This window comes from Xiphophorus hellerii, chromosome 10 (assembly GCF_003331165.1).
Source record: "Xiphophorus hellerii strain 12219 chromosome 10, Xiphophorus_hellerii-4.1, whole genome shotgun sequence".
Taxonomy (NCBI): Eukaryota; Metazoa; Chordata; class Actinopteri; order Cyprinodontiformes; family Poeciliidae; genus Xiphophorus; species Xiphophorus hellerii.
In genome coordinates, this window is record NC_045681.1 from 10836887 (window position 1) to 10861513 (window position 24627).

Genomic DNA, 24627 nt, shown 5'->3' on the forward strand with positions numbered 1-24627 from the left:
ATTTTATATTTTTAAGAGGGTGTGGCTCAGAGATGAAGTCTGGAGAAAGAAAGAGGTAGAATCTCCTGGGGCCTCACATTGCCAGCAAAGGATCACTTTCTTTTGTTTGTTTTCTCTGAATTTAGGACATGGTAACAGTTCAGATGCTATCTATCTGTTTGGAGACAGATATGTGGGTGTATTAGAATCACCAAAATGCCATGTCGAACTGTTCCTTTGGTTTAAAATCCATTTGAAGAGATGCTGGAGAAAGCGTCTGAGGTTGGCATTTACTCAGGCTATATAGACCACAGAGTTAAGCGGAACTCTCGCTTGACAACTTGCTGCTGTACACTGCTGGTCAGCAGGCTGAAAGATGGATTACATACTTTCCTTATTTTTCTAAGAAAGATCTACTAAGCTAATTGTGTTTTATGTGTCTGGAAATATTTCCAGACACCTTTAGCACAGAGCCACCAGTCCTAACATTGATGTCCAGCTATTGGCTTCTCTCACTAAGCAATAGACCTCATTTCAATTTGCAGAAGCAAGTCTGTTTGGGCTAAAATAAATAAATAAAGTTTGCATTTAGTCTTCTAGAAAGTATTTTAATGTTCAAAGATCTTTATTTTCAAAAGACATGTATGATAATTTTTTACAGAAGACATTAATGGTTTCTGAAGAACAGAAAGAAAAGGCAATATTAGCGTGCAATAACCACTTTAAAATGGTAACAAGTTCACATCAGAATCAAAATAATGTGTTTATTTAAATAAGACTTGATGCAAAAAAAAAACTTTTGTTTGAAATTTCCCTTTATGGATAGCAATGTTGTAGAACTGTCATAATATTACTCACTTTCATTAAGCTGTAAGGAATCTCAGACTGGCCCATGCCCTAATAAACCTTTCCTGTTTGTACATGTGTTTCCCTGGATTTTTGTTACTTCGTCTTATTCCATGCCATTTGCATAACAAGATATTCCTGAATGTAGCTTGAATACAGTAATCAGGGGTTTTCACCAATAAAAGACAAATTAAGACATTTTATGCATTTTCAAAGACATCTGTGATGAGACTAAAAACACCATTTAGTAAGGTGGTTTTAATTAACTCGTGTGAGAAAACACTCATTTCAAAATTACTATGAAGTCTCATAATGATGCAAAAATCAGGATGAGCTTGATTTCAATACTAGAAACCTCTTGACAGTGAGCATGTTAAACCAGCTGCCTCTGGAGATGAAGACCCATAAAGGAGGGCAGACGTTAAAATTTACTGCCTCCCCTCTATATTTAGAGGGACTCTAAGTGGGCTGGAAAACGCACATTTCCGTTTTTAGCCAAGCAGAGGTGTGGAGGTGCTGTCGGTCAGACCTCACCTGAGTAAGGGCTGCCTAAGTGATGGAGAAAGCCAGGGGCTTGTTTTTACTCTAAACCAGACACTTCTGTCCCACCCATTTTCTGCCAGGCCTTCGTCAATAAACATGGACTTAATTCAGTTTCTTTACGTTCTTTCTTTCCACTTGACAGGTGGTCTGTGAAAGTGGGTACTTGGGAATGCAGCAGACGGCAAAATTTATGAAAGGAAATGTGAAACTCAGACTTGCATAAGAGCTGAGTATTATTGCCATCTGTTTAATAGAAAAATACTTCAAAAATGCTTAGCTATGGCTGGAGCTTTGTAGAAACCTGACCTCATGTTTTGGTTCATTCCTGCTATTCTGGTGTAAAGAAACTATTTTAACATTTAATTTTTTCTTTTATTTATGTTTCCATAGGCAAACTGCTACTACCATGGAAAGGTGGAGGGCCACATGGAGTCAGATGTCAGTCTCAGTACTTGTGCTGGGATTAGGTAAATTTGTCTTTTAATATTATTGTAGTCAGTGTTGCTTCAGCCACACAATACTCCACATTTAGTTACATGCAGTTGTGTAATTAAAGTTTACAACTTCAAACTTTGATGTAGTTTATTGGTACTTTATGTGAAAGACCGACACACGGTGGCTAACTGTCGAGCTGATGAAAAACACTGTATGGTGTTCAATATTTGAAGTCTGCCGCATTGTATTCATTGTGTATGTTTTTATCCCCATATATTCTGATACACTTCAATGAAACACTAATATCTATGACTCCCATTGAAATTAAAAAATGTTGGTGAAGGTTACTAGAGGTTATTGCATTGCATGCCTATCAACGTCTTCAGATTAACCTTCAACATATCATAAGCCCTCAGACACTTTTCTGCCTTTGTATTTCAAACATTCTTAAAAACACTTCTGAAAGGAACTTGTATTTGCTGTATTTATTTTAGCAAAAATGTGTTTAGCTGGCACATTTTACGTTTTTACGTGAAAGTGTTTCAGTATTTGACCCCATCTTGTTGAAGGCTGCCTGGATCAAGTAAAGTTGTATCTCAATAGGACCTTCCTGGCTAAATAAAGCCTTCTTGTTATTTTATAGATCCTTGTTCTTTCAGTAGCTCACACTATTTACATGCATAGTTTTGCAATATTTCAATATTTCATATGCTCTGCTTAGACCTTTAGTGACATTTTAACCACAAAAATAATGTGTCTTACATCCAAATTGCCACAGATAATCTTTCAGGAATAAGAGTATTTTTTCTCAATAAACTCAGTGGAGATGAGAGTGCTTATGTAGTTACAAAAATGACTGCGAGGTTTTAAACATGTGAAACATTTCAGGTTTGGAAACTCTTTGTTTGCAGATGTCAAACTGCTGAAATGATTGCTGCGATATTGTTGGAACGCATCCGGAAGGTTTTCATAAATCAGCCCAAAAGTTCAAACCCTCTGCAGAGTGATTTAGCAGAGTTCAGATGAATTGCTCTTGATCTAATATTTATTTATTTTAGTTTATATGAAACCCGCTCAGTGATGGACCAACAAAACGGTTTTAAAAACAGAACTACACATAACTTGTCCTGCTCACAGACACAAATGCGTTCCTAGTATAGAGTTGGCAGCTGTTAGACTTCTGGGAGGGTATAAGTTCATTTAGTTCTTATACATTGTGCAAGGTTCAAATTACTTTAATTTGCAAAAACTCTGTGATGAGAAATACTTATAAGAAAAAAAAACTAGCTCTATCATTTTAAACACATAATGCCACTATATATGCTACACATCAAAGGCAGTATAATCAAGTTCCAGACTAATTATTGTTTTTCCACCACATAGTAATGATTTCTTTCACATCCATTTCTCAGTAATCATGACCACAACCACATCAAGTTTAATTTGCCATTGTTCTTGTTTTATATGCTTGTTGCACTCAAAGAAAGAAAGACAAAGAAGATGATTGTGAACTGTTAAAAGAGAGATGATAAACAAAACCTCCTGAAAGAAGGCCTGAGAAACAAAGGTTTGTAACCTTAACTGGCTTTGACCAGGTATTGACTGATTTGAAATTCAAATGTCTGATTTTTGTTTTGATCGGTGAAAGCACTATAAACCTAAATAGGTCACAGTGACAAGTCTGTTTACGGTGACAGGAGCTCAATTTCCTTTCAGTGTCTTTATGTTTAAAAAGAAGTTAGAGAATGCATAGATGCAAGAAGTTATTTTGGAAAAAGAAATTGTATTTCATACAACAAATGGAGATATGTCTGTGGTTCATTCAGACTGCAGAGGAGCATGAAAAAAAAACAGACTTCACCTGATAACAGGAAGGCTCAATAGTCTAGAGCATAGTTGTGTTCTTTTTATCTTTCAAACTTTCATTCTCTGTCTGTCTTGGAACATATTAGATTTGGAAATGCTCGCACGGACATCTCACTGTAAAGGTAATCATGTATGTTCTATAGCCTACATTACTGGTTCTTTCTGTACTCTCTGTAACACGTATCACTGCAGTAGACACATATAGACACAAATATGTCATTTCCAGACCTATGTTCTGACTTTTGTGGAAGAAAGCATATAACCCACATCAGGGCGTGGCGCAGGGGGTTAGCACGCCACACATTTGGAGACGCCCCACCTAGACGCGGACGTCGCGGGTTCGACTCCCGGTCCCGACGACCTTTGCCGCATGTCCTCCTTCAAAAATGGCGCCGGCTCAGCTGGCTGCCTGCAGACGCAGCTCCTGTCGTGTACTGGGATGAATAAAGTAATTAAAAAAAAAAAAAATAGCAACCAGTAGTTGTGTTCTAGTCCACTGCCTATATGACAAATTTCCAGATTTTGAGATCAAAGCCTTCAAGAAATACTAGAGACTTATATTTTATCAGTGCTTTCTTGCAAAATATGCTAAGCTCTAATATAAGATATCAATAAATGTTTTCTGGCAAATAAATGACTTATGACACCAAAGAGGCTTGAAATATTTATTTTGAATATTTTTCTTGAGTATTCTTAATATTGTTCTTGAAAGTAATCTGGAACTGGCTAACATCAGTACTGGTCAAACCTTTCTAAAAATGAAATCTCCTTCCATCTTATTAATATTGCCACTAGGCTGCAGTTTACATGAGACTGGAAATCCCAGATAATAGGAAGTTAAAATGAGGAACTGAACCAAGTCAATTTCTTAAGAAGCCAAGCCTACTTTATTGCCCACTGAAAGATATTTCGAAGGTTAAGAGAATTTTCTTTCTATTGTTTCTAAAGTTTCTATCTTTATGTTAGTCCCAGAGCATGAGATTAAAGAACTCATAAAAAATGACAAAAAGTGCCGCCTTGGGTCTTTTCACTGATCTAGTAGAGCTGATAAAAGAAAATATATTCGCAAAAAATGGATTGTAGTAAGGAATTGAACACGAAGTCGTTCTAATGAGTAATTATTGTCTTTTACCAGGATTTTAACTTTGAACCATAAAGCTACTTCATCTTCAGTTTAAATGCTTTCTGTGAAATATTACTATCCCAACTATTTTTATCTTCGTTTTTTGCAGAGGCTTCATATATCTTGGAGGCAGATCCTACATGCTGGAACCATGTGCTAACTGCTCTGACGGGATTCACTGGATCTACTCAGCAGAACACCTAAGCTTTGTTCCTGGCACCTGTGGTCATGGTTTTAACGTTTCCCACCCGGTTCTGCATACAGACAGCAGTCCATTCAAGGCATTCAGCACAAGAGTAAGGACATTTTTTTCCTTTCCTTATAAACTACAATACAGAGTAGAATGATGTCAGAGTGTGGGACAGATGTGGTTCTGAGTGAAGCTTTCTAATTTCTGGTTGGCACCAGAAACATGTACCCATTAAAATGATATTTTGCTTTTTAGTTCTGGAGCTGTCGTCAGCAATCAGAATCTCACCTGTAACAGAGAGAAGTCAGTCATCTCAGATTAAGGTAGCATAAAGTAGAACATTTAGTTAGTAGTGAATCCAGTTACAAATCCAATATCTGTCAAACTAAAACAACTGCAACTTCAAAAATCATTTTTCAGAATTTTATTTTATTACTCGCTTACATTCGTAAGTTCTTCTTAGGAGTCCTTTGGAACCCAATGCAATTTGCTGGCTGTCATTTGTATAAGTAAACGTAACTGTGTGCAGATGTTCTGCTAAATGCATTATATCTCTATTCAAATGATGAAGTTTTAGAAGCAGATCTTAAAATGGACTGAGAGTTTTCAGTTTAAAAGACCATGTTTTAAAAACCTTGGTTCTGTTCTCTGATAGCAGGTCAACACAACAAACACATTCAACCTATCCCCTTTCCCCTTAATTCAGTTAAAAAACACAAACATCCACAATGATCATGTTTATAACTGAAAAATTGTCCTTTAAACGTTAAACGAAGAGACATTTATTTCAGGAAACTGTTATAAAATATTTCTCTTAGCCATATGGAATCTTCTAATGGGGCAACTGTGTGTTTTTAATTTTCTTTCTTTTGTCACTGAAACTGGCAGGATACTGTTTAGAGTAAATCTCTTAAATATTTTTAAGGTGGAATAATGCAAGTAGGTTTTCAACCAAACTGACGCAATTGTTGCCATGTTTACTGTACATTTCTAAAACCATCAGTTTTAAGTAGGATTCCCTCATATGAATTGTAGGTGAAGCCTTACAACAGTCTGATATGTGGTTTTAATATTATTTGTATTTTAATGCTGTTCATTGATGAACAGGGTTTTCATTTTGTTTCCAAAGTAAATTAGCCTGAACCCCTTAAAGCACAGGTGTCAAACTCCAGTCCTCAAGGGCCGGCGTCCTGCGGTTTTTAGATGTGCCACAAGTATAAACACTGGAATGAAATGGCTTAATCACCTCCTCCTTGTGTAGGTAAGTTCTCTAGAGCCTTGCTAATGACCTAATTATTCTATTCAGGGGTGGTGCAGCAGAGGCACATCGAAAAGTTGCAGGACACCAGTCCTTGAGGACTGGAGTTTGACACCCCTGCCTTAAAGTTTATGTTTAAAAGAAAAAACCTTATTCCTCCCAGTGCTTGTAGTCATGCTTTTAACAGGATCCAATCAAGTTGCCACAGTGGAAATTGTCCTCTGAAGTGCTAGGTCCTTTTTGTTGCTTGCAGCCATATTGACACTATCTACCATTTTTACAAATTATTGTACTGCACTGCATTGCTCAGTAAGAGCTTTAACACTATGAAAACAAGGCTTTTATATCCCATTTTATTTGCTTAGCCAACGTGTGCTAAGCACAGTTTCTTAGTTTTTCCTACACAGGATCACATTAGGCTTTTCAGACTTTACCATATTTGAATTTCATCACCTTCTAAGCCCTTCGAAAAATTATTTTTTGTAATGTACATATAGGTAAGTGGGCTGCTTTATGTTTTAAAGGCTACTAGCTGAATTATTAATAGTTACTCTTTCTATCTAATGCATCCATTGGTATTGTAGAATGCATGGAGTATTGCTGTAAACGGCACAATTTGTTCTTAAAATGAGACTAGACCAAAGGCTCCAACAAGACTGGTCACTTAAAATATGTATATATATTTATATACATATCTCACCTAATTTGCACTCAACCATACACGACCCCTGTAAACATGGTTATAAATCATAGTGGCGATGGCCCTATGAAATCTCTGACCTCAGAGGGAATGTGTCTTTGGGAATGATGAATCCCGATAAGTGAAAAATGCAGAGCCACTGATTCCTTATCTTAGTTTTAAAGAAAAGTGAATGTGGTGAAACATCCCAGGTTTATTAGATCATTACAAACAGCTACAAGAGATGTTAGAGATTAAACAAATGCTCAAGGACTTCTGGGGAGGTCAAGCAGGCATACAATTCTTTGGCAGTGTGATACGACTCATTTAACCATTGCACATTTTGTCACATTGCATCAGCAAATTTCTGTGCATTTCTTTGGATTGTTTTTGTGGTACACCAACACAAAGTTGCACATAATTGTAAAAGATACTTTTTTGTCTATATTTTTGCTAATAAAATCTGAAAAGTGCAGCTTGTGTTTGTCAATGCTTTGTATAATTGCCCTTTGCTGCAATTTCATCTGGACATGTACAAGTACAATTTTATTCTTCTATGGGAATGCAAACCATTAGATATGAACCCTAAAAATATGTTTAGTACCGTTGGCCTGATGAAAAGGGAACCTAATATTCATTACTCTCAAGTCTTTTCAGTCTCTAAATTATTATTATTATTTTTTAGGATTGGCCTGTATTTAGCTCCATCCATCAACACCTGGTTAGATGATACCACCGTTTGCTGTCTCCCACACATGACTTGTGGCAAACTTTATAAGAAATAGAAATGAAAGTAACTTTTTGTCATATGCAAAGAAGAAACTGGGCAATAAAATTTATACGAGCTCCATTCAACCGTTTAAAATGTCACATAAATAAAAAATAAAAACATTAAAAACTACAAAAAGCTTAAATCACATTAAGTTTAAAAGCTTGATAGCCTGGGGTTAAAAACTGGGTTTTTTTTCAGTCTTAGTTCTTCCTTTCACACTTCTGTAATGTCTACCAGAAGGCAGGATTGAGAACAAGGAGTGCTGTGGGTGGGTTTGGTCTCTGATGATGTTTTTAGTTAGCTCTCTTTATGACCCTGGTGATGTAGATGTCCTGCAGTGAGGGGAGAAAAGTTCCACAGATGGATTGTACATGTTTAATGACACGCTGGAGACCTTTCCTGTCCTGAATAGAGCTGTTCCCAAGCCACACTATGACAGAATTTGCCAGGATGCTCTCCACTGTAGACCTGTAAAATTTTTTGTGAGGAGTTTGGACGACAGTCCAAATTTCCTCAGTTTCCTCAAGAAGAGAAGTCTTTGTTGAGCCTTCCCGGTGATATGCTGTGTTGTGGGACCAGGTGAGATCGTCACTGATGTAAGTGCAGCAGGATTTGAAGGTTTTCCCCTACTCCAACTAGCTCCCCAAAATGCTTAGAGGAATGTACCGGGTCCTGCTTTTTCTTGAATCGATTATCATCTTTTTCATTTTTTCTGCATTTAGAGAGAGAACATTTTCAAAGGAACCGGGAAGAGAATCGAGCCACCACATTCTTGTTCGCTGCCTACTGTCCATCAGTAATTACCCTGATGATGGCTGTGGCATCTGCATGACATTGATGTTGACCTGGGTGGGGATGACTCATAGGTGAAGAGTAGGAAAAGAAGAGGACTCAGTACACAGCTTTGGGGGATCCCAGACTGTTTTTGTGTCTGATGATCTGGTACCTATTATCACAGTCTGGTATCTGCCTGATAGGAAATCCAGGATCCAGTGGCAGAGGGAGGTTGTGGAGCTTACCAGCCAGTCTGTTGGGGATGACTAAATATGGAATATGTTAAATATGGAACTAATGTAATGGGGCAGAGTTGTTCTTGTTCTTGAGGTGCCCCCAGCTGGGATGTGGATCTCTGCAGCTCCTTCAGAGTTATCTTGGACCCCATAGTTGCTTCTCTCATTAATGCTACCATGGGCTGGTAGTTTCGGTGTTTAGTCAAGTCTTTCTAGGTTTCAACTAGTTTTAAACGAATCACTAAGCAGTGTGCTCTGTGAAACGTTTGAAACTTGGCATATTGCTTCACACCTTCATCCCTGACCTGTCTGTTGTGTTCTTTGGTGTCCATGATGCTATTTGTTCACCAACAAGCCTCTTAGGTCTTCATAGAACTGCTACACAGACACAGAGGGACTCCATGGGATTTTTAAAGGTGGTTCGGTTTACTAGAGCTTGGTTAGGGGTTTCAGAGTAAAGAGGGCCGAATACTGTATAATAATATGCACTCCTTTTTAATGAAAAATATGTTTAGTTTATGGTTTGTCACACCAAAATGTGACAAAAATTTAAGGGTAAGGCATTATATTTCTGATACAGATAAAAAAAAATATGATTTAAAGGGGAGTTTTACTTTAGCTGTTATTTTATTAAGCATACATTGATGTCAGTGTGAGATATGGTCTAATTTTCTAAGTATGAGTTAATAGATCATCTTCTTTCCCAATATTATATCAACATTGGGGATTTTTCTATTGTTTATTGTACAGCTTGAATTCTGCTGATGATTATACTGCTGGCTCTCGCTGGATGTATTGTCTTCTATCGTAAGAGGGCTGCAAACTTTAAGCGGGAGAGGACAGATCTTGACAACAGCATAAAGGGTGCCTCACAGAGACAGAGTGAGAATAGGAACAAAAGAGCAGGAAACATGGCTCACTGGATGATTTATGTCCTTTTGAAGAATCTGGTTTGATTCTCCTGCATCAGAGGTTTTTGTTGTTGGCTGTTTGAATGTTAAAAATAATAGAAAGTTTTAGATTATGGTGGTATTTATTTATTTATTTTTATAAAGGGAAAACAAATTATTTTTCTAATTTAAAGACAAAAGCAATGAAAACTGACCTAAAAATAAAAAGTGAAATAAAGGTGTAGGTGTAGAAAAGAGAAGATGGACTAAAAGGTTGGAACTTTAAGTAGTTTGTTGCTCTTGCTGGCAGGCATGTGAGCTGACATGTACAGGTTACATGAGGAAACTGAAGTGTGAGCTGCTGTGTTAATAGGATGCAGTGTGTTCTGCTTAAGGGTGTTAAGATAAGAGGTGGGTTTCTGGAGTGTTGCTGCGGAATCAGATAGACTAGGGAAGGGTTCAGAGATATGATGCCTTGCTGACAGGCCCTGCACTTCAGTAGCACAACTTCACGGGGATCTCTATTGTGGCAAGCTGAGAATCTCATCTGCCCAAGATGTCAAAAACTTGACGATTCTACGGTTAAGGAAGACAATAATATATAAGTAAGAATTGTGGAGCAATCATTCTAAGAAAAGAAATGTACCCCTTGTTGGGAGGTAAAATCTTATTCAAGGATTTTGTGTTGTTTTTGAATCTGAGCTGCTTTCTCATACTAATTTTTACCCCTCAGATAATATAAATTATTATTATTATCTATCCATTGTCTATATCCTTGCAGAGTCAGAAGGGGATGGGGGCTGGTGCCTATCTTCAGTAATCACTAGGTGAGGGGCTTGGTATACCCTGGATAAATCTGTGCACTAGACTGCACCAATTTATTGCAGATTTTTTTAACTTTGGGATTGGTGATTGGCCAATACTTACATGTGAAGCCCATCTTATCCCCCGATCTTATCTGCCTCAGGAAAGGTCTAAAGATCAACCACTGTCCTCTTCTACTATACAGTGAGAGAGGTTTGACCGATAGACTGGCCCACCAGGTCATGTCTGCATGTTTGCAGTTAATAGTCATGCCTCTGTTACCAACTCAGCGACTTTCTTGCTATATTTAGCAACATTCCAGACAAGAAAAATTGGTATCGGCAGGTCAGGCTTTTTAAAGACTGGTAATCTGCAATCGGCCAGAAAACTGCTGTTGATGCACCCCTAGTCATCACCAACAGTAAATCAGAAGTATATTGTTATTAATATTATTGTTTGTGACAACTTCATGAAGACATATAGTAAGTAAGAAAAAAGTCAAGCTGGAGAAAGCTGTGTGTCTACTGTGAAACCTTGATCATGACACTGTGGCATACATGTAGCACCAGTGGAATGGGTGATTCATGCTGTGCCAGTGTTGACTCTCTCTTGGTTACCATGGAGAGTAATGCATGTTTTGTGGAGACACATTTCTGACGTAAGAGTCAGACTAGTGTGTTAGGTCTTCTGCTGCTTGTTTGTCCAGATGTGAATGGCACTGCTCCTCTGGATCGAAAGGGAAAAATTACATGAAAATCCTTTAAAAAAAGAAAGAAATTTCTATTTACTGTACATGTAAATTCCAAACTTGAATACAAGTGTGCATGCCACACTATTCAGATTTTATCTATAAAACATTTGAAAATCATGTATCCTGTCCTTCCAGTAATGCTACTTGGGGATGATCTGTCACACAGTGCCACATAAAATACCTTGAATTTTGAGGTTGTACCATGTCAAAGGATAAAAAATAATTTTGCAACGGGTTGTAGGTACAAACGTATAAAGTCAAAAGTGTTATCAAACATATACTTTAAATTCTTCCTTATACATGATTCTCACTGACTGGACTTTCTAAAATGTCTTTTTACCACAGTGTTCATGTGTGTCTCTTCCCCAATTTCCCACTAGACACTTGGTTATCGCCACGGCGTGCTTTCAGAGCATACTTGCCCATCCTGGCTTATCTATGGAGGAGGCAGATAAGAGTAAAGAGCTGCCAGGCCAGAAAGGACAGTTAAGCTTGGGTTGACAGAGTGTCACAGCAGGAAAACAGAACCCTTAGCCAGCAAGATAGTATGGAATCTGCAAGTGTGCAAGAAGAAAGAACAAGCTCATGTGTGTTTGAGATATCAAAAAAAAAAAAAAAAAAGACTGTGCCAATAATGAGCTTTACCCAGCACGGCAAGACCAGACTATAGATATTCTGCTTGGGTGGGAGTTGTCTTGTTACCTGCACAGAACACACTAAAAGGGGAAAAAAATGGAAAAGAAAAGTTGATGATATTTGAAACACTTCATATTGAAACTTTGCTGCATGTACTTTTGTTGTAACATACATCATTTGTTGTAGAATCTCATACTGTCTTTGGAATTTGAAAAGAAAAAACGGGGGCTCCAAGAGTCACAATTTGTGCTAACAGTGCAGCCAGCATTGTCTGAAGTGATTTATTAGTTAATAAGCTAGTTCCTGTATTGTGTTATCAGAGGATGGTGTGACCTTAGCAGTTCTTACTGGGTTACACAGCAATGGATAACTGATAGCTTTTTACCGATTCTCATTTAGGCTGTGTTTAGTGTTGAGTGTAGAACAGTGATATAGAAGGGGTCACTTGGTAAATTTAGGCTGTGTGCTTTTTACTTTTTCTACTTTTGTATTACCCTTACAGTGACCTGAGGCAGTGAGTTGTTCTGTAAAAGTTTAAAAACCCTTTAGTAAAACCTGCAAAGATGCAGAAATGGCTCAAAATTTTATGGGGATAAAAAAAAAAAAAGTTAATGTACATTTTATAACAATTCTTTACACCAGAAAAACAGTGGGTCAGATTGTCTTGCAGTGTCCGGTCAGATTTGCTTTACAAAATAATTTGATGTCATGATGCGCCAAATTCAATTCCAACACAAGGCAAGTAACACTAACTGTTTTAATTTTATCATAATTAGAAGTCAGAACTTGTAAAAAAGTAAAAATAAAATAATTGTCTGTATTGCCTATAATAAATTGTTTTGTCATTTTTATCAGTAAGAACACTGCTGATATTTTTGGTTTGGTTGTCCCAGCCTTTTTATGTTGGGGACAAAAAATGCATCCAAAAATTTGCTTTATGATTAACCATAAAAATATATATATATATTTAACTTGTTTATACATTCAGTCCCTTTTTAGAATTGATAGGATTGAAACTTACAATTGAAAGAGAAAAAAATCTTACATAAGTGAGCATGGTTGGTGGCCTCCTAATCATGGTTTCATATTTGTGAATTTATCTGTTCAAGGATTTTTCTGTAGAACATTATTCCAAAGTACTGGCGGAAAACTTACGTATTCATGTACTTTTCATAGATATTTGAGAGAAAGTTCATCTTGGGAAGCTGATAGACTCACAATAGCACTTGACAAGATAACAGATCTTCAAATGATCTTTCAAAGCCTCATTTTAATGGATCACACCAATAGCTCTTTATCACACTTTTACACTCACTGCATTTGACACATAATTGTACTCCTCTCTGCTGCTTTCTCGTTGCCTCATGAAACCCACCCACTCATTTTCCATTTACTCTTTCAGCATAAACGGCACCTCCAGACAACAACCAAATACGTGGAGCTCATCATTGTTGCTGACAACAGAGAGGTAAGAAGAGGTCACAAACTCCTCACCTTTGTCTCTATCCCACAGGAAACAATCTCTGCGGTCATATGCTAAGCTGCCGCTTCCCACGAGGCGTAGAATGACACAGCCCTGGCACAGCCTCGTTGTCACCTCTGATGTGTCACTTACTCATCCGTTTCCTTCTCCAGGTCCCTCTACATCCTTCTGCATACATCACAGGACTGCTTGACTCACAAATGAGCCCTGATATGCTCTCTGAATAAGCCTAAATCCTTGACTTAACATCTCAAAGAGAGGAAAGTGTTCCCCATTTACACAAGCTTTATAGGTCAACATCACATGATTCAGAGCATCAGAATAAATGCTGTACATAAGAGGAGGTCCCTAAGGTTATCTTTATTTTGTGAGCAGAGCTAACAAGAGCTCTTTTAGGAGCTGCAGTGACAAGGGCTGCAGAAGATGGAGCTGAATTCAAAGGCCAGGGCAGAGACACGTAGCATTCGGTGGTGAAATGTTCTGCCCTAATTTCTCCCTGTTTTATTCTGTCTGCCTTTGTTGTCCAGTTTCAGAAACAAGGCAAAGACATTGACAAGGTCAAACAGCGGCTGGCTGAGATCGCCAATTACGTGGACAAGGTAACAATTGAAGGAAACGAGTGAGCGCAGCGTAGAAATGTGATTTATTAGAAATCACATCAAGTTGAGTTCAAAGTGTCTGACCTGTGAGCTGAGGCCGATTGGATTGTAATTTTAGCCACAAATTGATATAAAAGCTTTTAATGTTAACATTGCAGTAACTTGTTCAGTTTCATTTTAGTGAAACTGGGCAGATTGGTTGTATACTCTATATATTTTACAGTTTATAAAGAAAAGGCGTGAAGCACAGTATGGGTCTGTAACCTGTCCTCTCTCTGAACTGTCAGTTCTACAGAGCTTTGAATATCCGAGTTGCACTGGTTGGACTGGAGGTATGGAGTGACGTGGACAAGTGTCCCATTACACAGGACCCCTTCACTACTCTGCATGAGTTTCTGGATTGGAGGAAGGTCAAATTACTGCCTCAGAAGCCTCATGATAACGCCCAGCTAATCAGGTAGTGTGTGTAAGAGTAAACCAGGATGGTTCCATCGTTCCGCATGGATACCTTTGGTAATTTAAAGCCTAGGATAAAAGTAAAGGGTCAGTTTATGATTGCATTGGTGCTGATCACCCTGTTTTGAAAGGCTTTGATTTGTCATTTAGGCATTTGAAGATACCTTTTCTATCTGTTTCAGTGGGGTGTATTTCCAGGGCACTACTATCGGTATGGCACCCATCATGAGCATGTGCACGGCAGAGCAGTCAGGAGGAATTGTCATGGTATGTATATACTACTAAACATTTTATTATCCACCTTCCGTTTCCAGCCCTATGACATTTACCTTGTTTGTGGTCCCCTGTCTATCTGTGTTATTTGAGGGAACAATTCTGCATCTTATCTGTTATTGTGTCAATGCTCTTATTGTGTTAATATGGGGGAAATTTTTTTATTATGGTGTATTTTACGATGATTTCCAAAGGGAGATGATGCATGGTTTTGGTTATAAATCTGCACAAATTGATTATTTGGGAAATATTTGACTTTTTAATGAGGTGCAATAACGGAGTGAACTGGGGCTGCAGTGTGCACATCCTCAATGAAAACACAGGGGGTATATAGGATGTAAATGATGACCCAATACAATTCTGGAATTCTATACGGTGTGCTCGAGTCATGCTGCATTAGCACAAATCATGCTGTTATTTTACCCTCAGTGTCTCTGCCTGGGGTTCATGAGGCTGGACGGCCGGTTAATGGCCTGTCCCCAGAATATTCTTCACCTTTATCCTCCCAGATGGTAAAGTTGGGTCCTGGTCATTAAAATAAAACTATACATTCAGGTTCCAGACAAAAGGGATTAACTGCTGACTCTCTTGTTGGACAAATCACTGCCTAGTTCTCTGAGTTGTGTCCCTTTATTTACAGAGTAGGCTACTTTTAAACCCATTTTCTTGACATTAGCTGGAAATCTCATTACTATTCTTTTTGGCAGTTAAATCTGAACCAACCCTTCTTTTACATCTGGAATCTTCACATACTGACTGTAATTGTTCAGTTGATTTAATTGGTGTGGTGAAATGTGTCTCAGCCTTACTTCATAATGTGCTCCTCTGAGTTCTGCAGTTTCATTTGTTGTGCGTGTGTTTTTTTTTTTTTTCTTGTTTCTTTTTTCCAGGATTCTGAGTCAAGGGTTGTTGTTTTTTGTTCTGTCATTTCATTAGTCCAGGCTGCCTAGTTGGATTGTAGTGCTGACAGTTGATTTTAGTTCCTTTCAAAAGCCCCCAGTAGAGCGGCTCGTCGGTGTGTGCTCGACTCGTGCAGCACTGCTAAATAATGCACAGTGTCAGAAGCTTCCAGAGGCAAGGTGCTCTGACACACAGCTCTGCCTTCATGAAAAGCTGATGGCTCCCACACCTGCATTATTCATCCAGCCTTTTTCATGTGTTCATGTTTTACACACCTTGCAGGAAATCTTCAGCAAGCTGTGTATTTTCCCTGTTCGTCTCTGTAACTTCAACGGCTTTAAATTCCAGTTTAGCAAAGAGTTACAATGCTTTGAAACAATGCTCATTCTTAAAGATTTTTTCAAATAATTTTTTATGTTAACACCACAAGCATATTATATATTCTGTTTATTTGGGATGCACAAAATTATATTTAGTACACAAACATGAAGGATATATATTTTTACCAAAATGTTTGCAAGTTTGGCTTGTATTTGTATTTAACCCCCAAAGTGAGAGCTTTATAGAACTACGTTTTGCACCTTCCTCTTTGCAACATAGTTCTAGCTCAGATAAAGATGGAGTCTTCTCACAGATTCTCAATAAGATATACTTTTGAACTTGGACTTGACCATACTAACACACGAGTCTGCTTTGGTATAACCTGCTCCATTGTAGTTCTGGCTGCATGTTATCGTCTAACTGGACGGGTGAAATTGGGTGCCACGCTCTCATCCGTTTTCCCTTAAACGGATTTTCAGATTTTCTATCCCAAGTTATGAAAAACCTTCCCACAGTTTGACGCTGCCATCACAATACGCCACAGAAGGAATGGTGTTCATGATGATGCACAGAAGAACTCTGCATGTACACTTTCTTTAGTAGAACAAGACCAGTTGATATTTTTCAGTTTTTATTTTTAAGATGAAGACGAGGAGCTTGACCACATATAGAAATAAAGCCCATAAAGTTGTCAACCCAGACCAGCCTGGTGTGGTCTTGGGTCTTCATGAAGGTGTTTGTTCATTGATGTTCTCTAATTAACCTCAGAGCAGCTGGACTTATACTAAGATCAAAATACAAACAGATAGGCTCTATTTACTAACTAGGTCACTTTAAAAGCTACTTTGGATTTTATTTAGTGGTATCAGAAAAGGGGCACTAAATATAAATATAAATACCGATTTCTATTCTTTAGGGAAAAAAAGCATTCTTTTCCTTCAGCTTAATTTTTATGCACTCCTTTGTGTTGGTAAGTCATACAAGCTCTGCCAAAAAAAAAAAAAGCATTAAGGTTTGTGGTTGTAATGTGAATTAATGGAAAAATGTACTGACGCTATATCTGTAGTTTTCTGTGTTTCTGTCAGTTTTCTTTTTTTTCTCTCTCTCTTCAGTTGCAATTTTTTCTCATAAGAAACCTTTATTTGCTAACATCTACCAGCACAGCTGTCTCTGTCAGAATATGTTGAGCAAGCTGAAAGTGACAGCTCACAGTCTGCCTACATCTGCTTCTTTTTTTTTTCAGCAGCACATTATAGAGAAACGCTTTGCTAAACACAGATCTGGTTGTTTAATTCTGACAATATCCAATTAAACTGTACTTGCCTCGAGTTATTATTTCTTCAGCAAATCCTATAGAGAGGAACAATTGGGTTTGCATTGAATATTTTATTATGTTATCAAAATAAAGTATTGTCTCTGCTTCGATACTGCAATCTAAACAAATTTAATTATTGAATTAGCCTCGAGCTTTAAAAGAGGTCAGACTCTTACAAAAAAAAAATAAAAATAAAATAAATAAATTGGTGGAGGAAAAAAAGAAAAAAGTTAAAGTTCTTTGATCAATTTTTAGGATCATTCGGACAATCCTCTGGGTGCTGCAGTCACTTTGGCCCATGAACTTGGACACAACTTTGGAATGAATCACGACACACCAGAAAGGGGATGTGGATGCAGAGTGACAGTGGATCGTGGTGGCTGCATTATGACTCCTTCCACTGGGTAAGACGCGTTATTTCCCTCTACAACTTTTCAATTAAATCTACCAGATGGATGGCTCCATATTCCTTAAAGCAGTCTCCAAAAACATGACAAGTATATCATCACTTCATGAAATTTAAATAATTCAGCAACGCAGTTCTTTCTCAAAAGCACCAGATTGTGATCTTAGCTAAATATCATTACACATGCACTCCTTTCGTAACTTAATGTCTGTTGAGTAACAAACAAATGAAACTATTTAACTGTTGGACCACTGAGTTTTGTGCAAATTCAACAGCTGCAACATTTTTTAATTCAAATGTGGTCTTAATGCCAGAAGAGCATTTTGACTTTTGTATATCAAATAACCTCTATAAGATCTTAGCTCTATCCAGCTCAGAATTGATCAGTCTAAATATTTTAGATGTTGAGCTAGATATGATCAAACGGTTGTCCAGACTACTTAAAAACAGCAGAACTGTTCTGTAAACACACCAAATAGCTCATTTTACTCTGTGAAGAATTTGTAATCAGTGTGGTATGATCCGGTTCCGGATCTGTTACTGTAATGTTTAAACTTTCTTAATTATCATCATGTTTCTAGGTAAACCCTTTAGACAGAGGCTTCTTTAATTCTGTTTTAACTCTGCTTACAATCACTCTTAGGAGGAGTTCTTATGTACCACCTTTTTCCACGCAACAGAAATGCATGGAATACTTCCTTTCTTATCTCAAAATAAAAGTGTGTAACATAGAAATAGGCTGTCAGTCTTAAAGCTGTCACCTTTTCATGGGTTCTTAATAATTGTATTGTATAGACCTCCTTGACCAGACAAAGTTACATGCTGATAGCGATTGCACAGCATTTGCTGCAAAATATTATAGCATTCTAACATAAAAGCCATACTACTTATGCATTCAAAAAGTCTAACATCCTGCAGTTGGCTTTGTGGAAGCTTGGGGATGCTTTAGGTGGAAACATTGGCGTCTGCTGGTGTGTGGGATCCACAGACTGAAAACGTCTCTCCATATTTTATTTGGACAAGACCCATGAAAAACACAGTAACACCATTCTGAATTATAGACTTGGGGGGAAAAAAGCACAATAATATGAGGTGTTCAGATTTACATGTAACCCTGACTGAGGGCGTTTCTGGACAAGGACATTGCCAAAAATGGCAACACGTCGAACGCAGAAAAACAAAGAGCGTAAAAAAATGTTTGCTGTAGTGTAAATAAAATGGTTTTGTCTTTCAGTAGTTCCTCTAGTCTGTCTGTTTCAATGGCTCTCAAATGTTCACAGACAGTTAGAGTGAAGCTATTCTTTGGTATTCATGCAACATTAATGTTTGAAAAATCTCCCTGCAGCTTCAGATAAATAGTTAACTATGTCTGAAAACATAGCCCTTAAACGATCCGGATCGCAGGTCATACTTAGCACTAATATATCTCACAAAATTTTAGAAAAATCAAGGCTTTATTCTAACAAACTTGTAATAAAAAATGTAATTTTGTTTCATCTTGTATTGTTCAACATCATGTACTTGTTTAATCACATGCTTTGTCTGAGGCAGTGCTGCTTTGTATATGGTCTGACCTGTACACATTCAAGTTAACAACTGTGCTTTCTATTTGTATTCAATCGCTGGAATTTCTAAATCCATTCAGAACAAAGAAAGAGAACGCTCACAGGAGGTCCTCAGCTAGCTCCGAGTTCAGTATCTAATAAGGCAGCTGCGCAAATAAACTTAGACAAAGTTGCAGGAATAAACAATTTAATAAACCTCTGACTGTGTCATGTTATGCTAAAGGTTCACACAGTACTGAGCAAGCCTTATTCCATAGTAACAATATAAATATGCATCAGAGCACCAGAACAAATCCAACTAGATGCTACACTGCTATACTTGAGTGTAAATACATCCAACATTCAGGTTTTTACATCTGACACAAATCAAAACCAGCTTGTGTTGTGTTATCTCTGAGACAGGCTCCTCTGCATTCAGTCCTCAATCATTCTGTAATCTAAGTTTAAACACACAAACTGTGCCTTGCAAATGTTTTGAAGTTTTTCACATTTTGCCAAGTTAATTGGCAAACTCTAACGCATTTTTGGTTTGTCTTTTTATGTGATTAATTAAAGTGCCACATAATTTTGAATTGGAAGGGAAAAGGTACAAAAAAATACATCTTAAAAGTGTGGTGTGTGTTTGGATTCATCATCATAGGGGCAGGTCTTATGGGGTATGTTAATGTCCAGCTTTATACATCTTGAGAGGACATTTTTTACTATTCTGCAGCATAGCTTAAGCTCAGTCAGACTGGATGGAAAGTGTTTATAAACATCAATTTCAAGTCTTGATAGAGATTCTCTGTTAGTTTTACAGCTTGACCTTAACCAAACATTCAGTTTGGGTCTCATTTGACCAGAGCACTAGCTTCTACATGTTTGCTGTGTCTCCTACATGTCTTGTGGGAAAGTGCAAACTGGATTTCACAATTGCTTTTTTTTTTTTTTTGCAACTACTCCATAGAGGCCAAATTTGCAGAGTGCACAACTAATAGATGTCCTATCAACCATTTCTCCAACCTGAGCTTTGAGTCTCTCAAACTCCTCCAATGTTACTTGCTACTCTACCCACCTCTGTCCTGTTGTGGTCTATGAAATGAGATCTTAAGTCTAGTTTCTTTTGTAACTGAAGTGGGATTTTAGAGTGAATTGGTAGGGTCAGGTGGTGGATGGTAAAGTTGTTGCTTTCCCCACTTCTTTCCATACTTCCAGTAAGGCTTGCCTCCATTACCTCTAACCAAAAACAGACTTGTGGTTCTTATCCTTTGAGATTATATCTCCTAAAAGCCTGAAAAATATTCATACACACAGAGCCAATAAACACGTTATGGTCCTCTCCATGGACACAGAAACACAAATATGTGCAAGGGCATACACACAAAAAGTGTCTCGTTTATAAAACTAAAACAGAATCTCTGTATTCCGTCGTGCTTTGTTCATTTTTCTTTTTTTCCACTACACCGGCTCATTTCTCCTCCAGGCATTGAATCATGTTTACAGTTGCTTTGACTCATTCTTTAATAAGAAGGCACACTGGATAGATGGGACTGCCTGATAAGAACAGACAATACCCCCCCAAGTTAAGGATCTGCAAACTCAAATAATGTGATATGAAGCAATAGAGTTGTAAGGTATGAAATATTTATCTTTTTGTTTTATCACAGTCATATTAATATTTAGTAGTATTTTCCATTAACCCAACAATTTTATGACTTAAAAACAATTTTTTTGGGTCATAAAATTGTTTCTGCATTTATTTTTACAAATCTGCTCCGCTGTAGTTTGTGATATCACATTCACTCGCTCATTTGAAGTAGCGCAGTGTTTTTAAAGCTGTTTTTTAAATGTCAAAAGCATAGTACAGAAAAATAAGGTCATATTAAGTTTTTCACTATTTTTATTTTTACTTATAATGACCAACTGGATCCAAACAGACAGTCCTGTCTGGTAAATTTGTGTTTGTCGCAGTTATACTTGGCTTCAGGGGCAGTTTAACCTCTGACAAAATGTGTCGTTAGTGTTGCCATCTACAGAAAGAAGAAAATACTTTTATGTTGGTTTTGTTGTATTTTAACATCATATGTGGTGACATTTCAGTTTTCAGTTTTGCTTTTATTATTATTTCGACTTTAAACACACATAGATACGTCATTGTTAATATCTGCACAAACTAGGCAGAAATTAACAATAATAATGAGTAATTAATAATACCATTAATGATAACATTTTGAGTACACAGTTCCGTTGTAAAGTTTACAGAGATTATCGTGAAAAATCCAAATTACACATCCAGGCCTAAATGTGTTCACTAAAGTTTGGATAAATGTCTTTTGGGAAGTTTGGAGAGAAACCACACACACTTAACACATTAACAGGACTGTATAATTCTGGCCAGATATTTGGCAACACTAATCATGGAAGTAACCATCCTCCCTCATTTACAATCAGAAACAAACTTCTTAGTTTATAAAAAAAATTACTTTAAATTTAAATGTGCACAGTTTGTAAATAGCTGTATGCAAATGTGTGTTTTACTTTTAATAAATTTCCCCCTAATTGTACAGACCATATGACAAGTCAAAAATAGGAAACATTTTTTAAATAATTTATTATCTCAATTTTTAAGTCTCATCAACCACTGTTTGTCCGTTTACTGAATAGTATATGCACTTAATGCTAGACTGAAGAACTTTTCTTCTCCAGTTCATTTGTTTTTCCACTCAGCCTTTTCTTTAAAGGCATGAGGAGCCAGATTCTTTAGAGATGCCTCCTTATGGAGGGAGTAAGTGATTGTCTGTTGGAAAACCGTAAACAGTCTTCTCATAATTGTAAAAGCCATATTGCCCATAACTATCCATCACTTTTTATGACATTCTAACTGATTGAGAGGTGTTGATATGCATACAGATTAATAAACATATATACTCACATGAAAAGCATTCAATGGTTGTTTTCAAAAATCACTGAAGCAGTCTTATATTTATTCATTCACCTTGGAAGAGTTTAAATGCCTGATTAAGAGCTAAATGCTAATATGTAGACTTGTAACCTGAACTGTATATTTAAATTAACTCTGACCTTATGAGAATAAAAAGATAACTAATATTTTCCCTTGTAGCTTTAGAAAATGGCTTGTCAGAGGTTCCATCTAAAATATCATCCATGTCTTTAATAATTAGCTGTGGGCTGCAAGATCTCCGAAAGCCTTTAGGTCTCCTGTATTAATGCAGTATGGGACAGATCAAAAGCAGGTAATGTTAACTGGAAATGATTCCTTATCATAGACCTCACACAGATCTATCGAAGCCTTGGCTCCCTGTTGCTGCTTATCCACTGAGATTTCTTTGTGCTGTTGCTCCTCTGAAGCTTAAAGGCCAACTGTCAAACACAAGCTCTAGGTTAAAGGTTGAAAAATGACTCCAGACGACTAGAGGAAAATCTTAGCACTATATAAAGATGGAGAAGGACGAAGTGGAAAATAACGCGAGACTGTCAGACAGAGCAAAGAAGACACCTAAGACTCCGGGCAAAGGTGACGACAACTCAGCTATAATTGAGAACAACCCTGTAAAAAAAAGAAAAAAGCTGACATCATTCTTCATCGACTCTGCAGGTGGTAGTCCAGAGTGTTGTCAGCGACCGAAGAGTTCCAGATGTGCCAGTCTTAGCTGGCACTGAATGTGTGCTGGTGCCCCTTAGGTCTACAGCTGCTAAATGCCATCCAGTGTTATTAGACTCTTCCTTTGCCTTTTCTCAGCCATTATTAATCTACTTTCCAAACACCAGCTTTACTTTTTCTGCTCATAAACAACAGCTGGTTTGCTAACTTCTTGTGTACTTCAGAGCTACTAAAAACAGGGTTGGAGGGGAAAGCAACAATATTAGTGTCATTGCATGTGCTTGTAATTGAAGACTTGGGGCTGAGTTCATGGAAATTGAATGACTACAGCAAAAATTCAGGGGCGGGTTGCAGCCTAACCTAGCAGTTTTGCCTTTGGTTTTCGGGGCAAAGAGGGAATCAACAGGGGTTTCTAAGGAAGCGGCCTTGCATTGTGACAGCTGTTTTTCCTGAGAGGAGATGAGAGGAAAAGAGAGCACACATTATTGTTTTTGTTAGAAATGTGTTCATTACCATCCAATTTAGCAATTACAAATCCTCCTGTGATCTTTCGCTTTAATCCAGAACTTTTGAAGATGTGCTTTGAGGGTAGCTGACATTCACCCCAGCGCTAGCTTCTGTCAGCGAGGGATGGGCTGGAAAGGAGGGGTGGGTAGGGGGAGGTGTTGTGATGGTCAGCAGTTGATGTAAGCCGACTTGGCACATCAAAGCCATGTCAGGAGTGAGGTTGTGTCGGAACATTCTCGGTGTAGTCATGACATATTTAAAACGATGCTTGATGTGAAAAACCCAACAGAGAAAAACACAGTTTGAAAGGGTTGCTATAATTGAGCAACACATAGGTGTCTCCTTCTTCTTGTACATCCAAAAAACTCAAAATGGAGGTTTTAACAACTCGTGTACCTGCACATGCAGCGTATCTCAGTGTAAGCTCATCGCTAACACAACAGAGTGATTTAAACAAACTAAATTTTACTTAATAGATCACTAACTCGACATGCCACAGAGCTAAATACATTAAAACTCTCTTGCTTTGCATATTTACTACCGATTAGGTTGTGAATACACATTGCCTTGCGAAGATCTGAAGGTACACCTGGAATATTTCCACATTTTGTCAGATCACAACCTTAGACTATGCATCTTGTTGGAATTTTTACATTGATCATCCAGCTACATTAACCGAAAGGCTGGCCAAGGATTGCATTTATCCAAGGAGCTATCAAGAGACAATTGGTAACTCTGGAGGAGCTGAGAGCCACAACTCAGGTGGGAGAATCTGTTAACAGGCTGACAAGATATAAATAGTTTTTGCAAAAAATACCATTGGAAAAATGGAAACAAATGCTTTTCAGCTATAATGGAAAGTCTTTGATTGTTTTAATGAAAATAAAAACTATTCCTATGATTATTAGGGAAGCCATAAGTAATTTTAAACACATAATTAAAAATGTAAAATGTAGATAAAACACCTTCTGAATTAGAAACAAACTTTTGGTTGAATAAAAATAACTGAATTCATATCTGCCAGGCCTATGAATAATTTTGGACTTTACTTTCAAGAAATGCGGTTCTCCTGGAGGAGTTGAAGGCTTCTTCAAATTTGTTGAAATACAAACTGCTATGGGAGATCTTTCTTGCACACAGCCATCCACATCCACAATAACTCCTTAATTAAATGAGTTACAACAACATTTAATTTCCCTTTGGGATCATTAAAGTATTTTTTGAATTGAACTGAATTGAATTGAACTGTATGGAAGATTTAAAATGGTCTACCGTGATTCTGCGGAATTTCCTAAAAGCCTCAGTGATCTACAAAAAGGATAAAAGAGAAAATAAATCTACCGTTTGCATTTTCAAGCCCAAATACTTAAGTGGTTGGCAGATGTAGAAGCAGTGCAGAGGTATGATTGATAAGATACT

At 37.5% G+C, this 24627-nt stretch overlaps 1 protein-coding gene across 4 annotated transcripts in view; it reads left to right on the forward strand.

The window, feature by feature from the left end:
- The window catches only part of adam12a (ADAM metallopeptidase domain 12a), a 105899-nt gene that overhangs the window by 57060 nt on the left and 24212 nt on the right, over nt 1–24627 (forward strand). For 3 of the 4 annotated variants that reach the window (XM_032573932.1, XM_032573933.1, XM_032573934.1), the window contains exons 5-11: nt 1759–1835; nt 4902–5088; nt 13185–13250; nt 13793–13864; nt 14152–14321; nt 14503–14587; nt 17385–17533. In XM_032573932.1, the coding sequence (XP_032429823.1) occupies nt 1759–1835; nt 4902–5088; nt 13185–13250; nt 13793–13864; nt 14152–14321; nt 14503–14587; nt 17385–17533 (806 nt within the window). Of the gene's footprint in view, nt 1–1758; nt 1836–3755; nt 3792–4901; nt 5089–13184; nt 13251–13792; nt 13865–14151; nt 14322–14502; nt 14588–17384; nt 17534–24627 lie in introns of those variants that run through there. The other variant, XM_032573935.1, reaches the window with a different exon arrangement.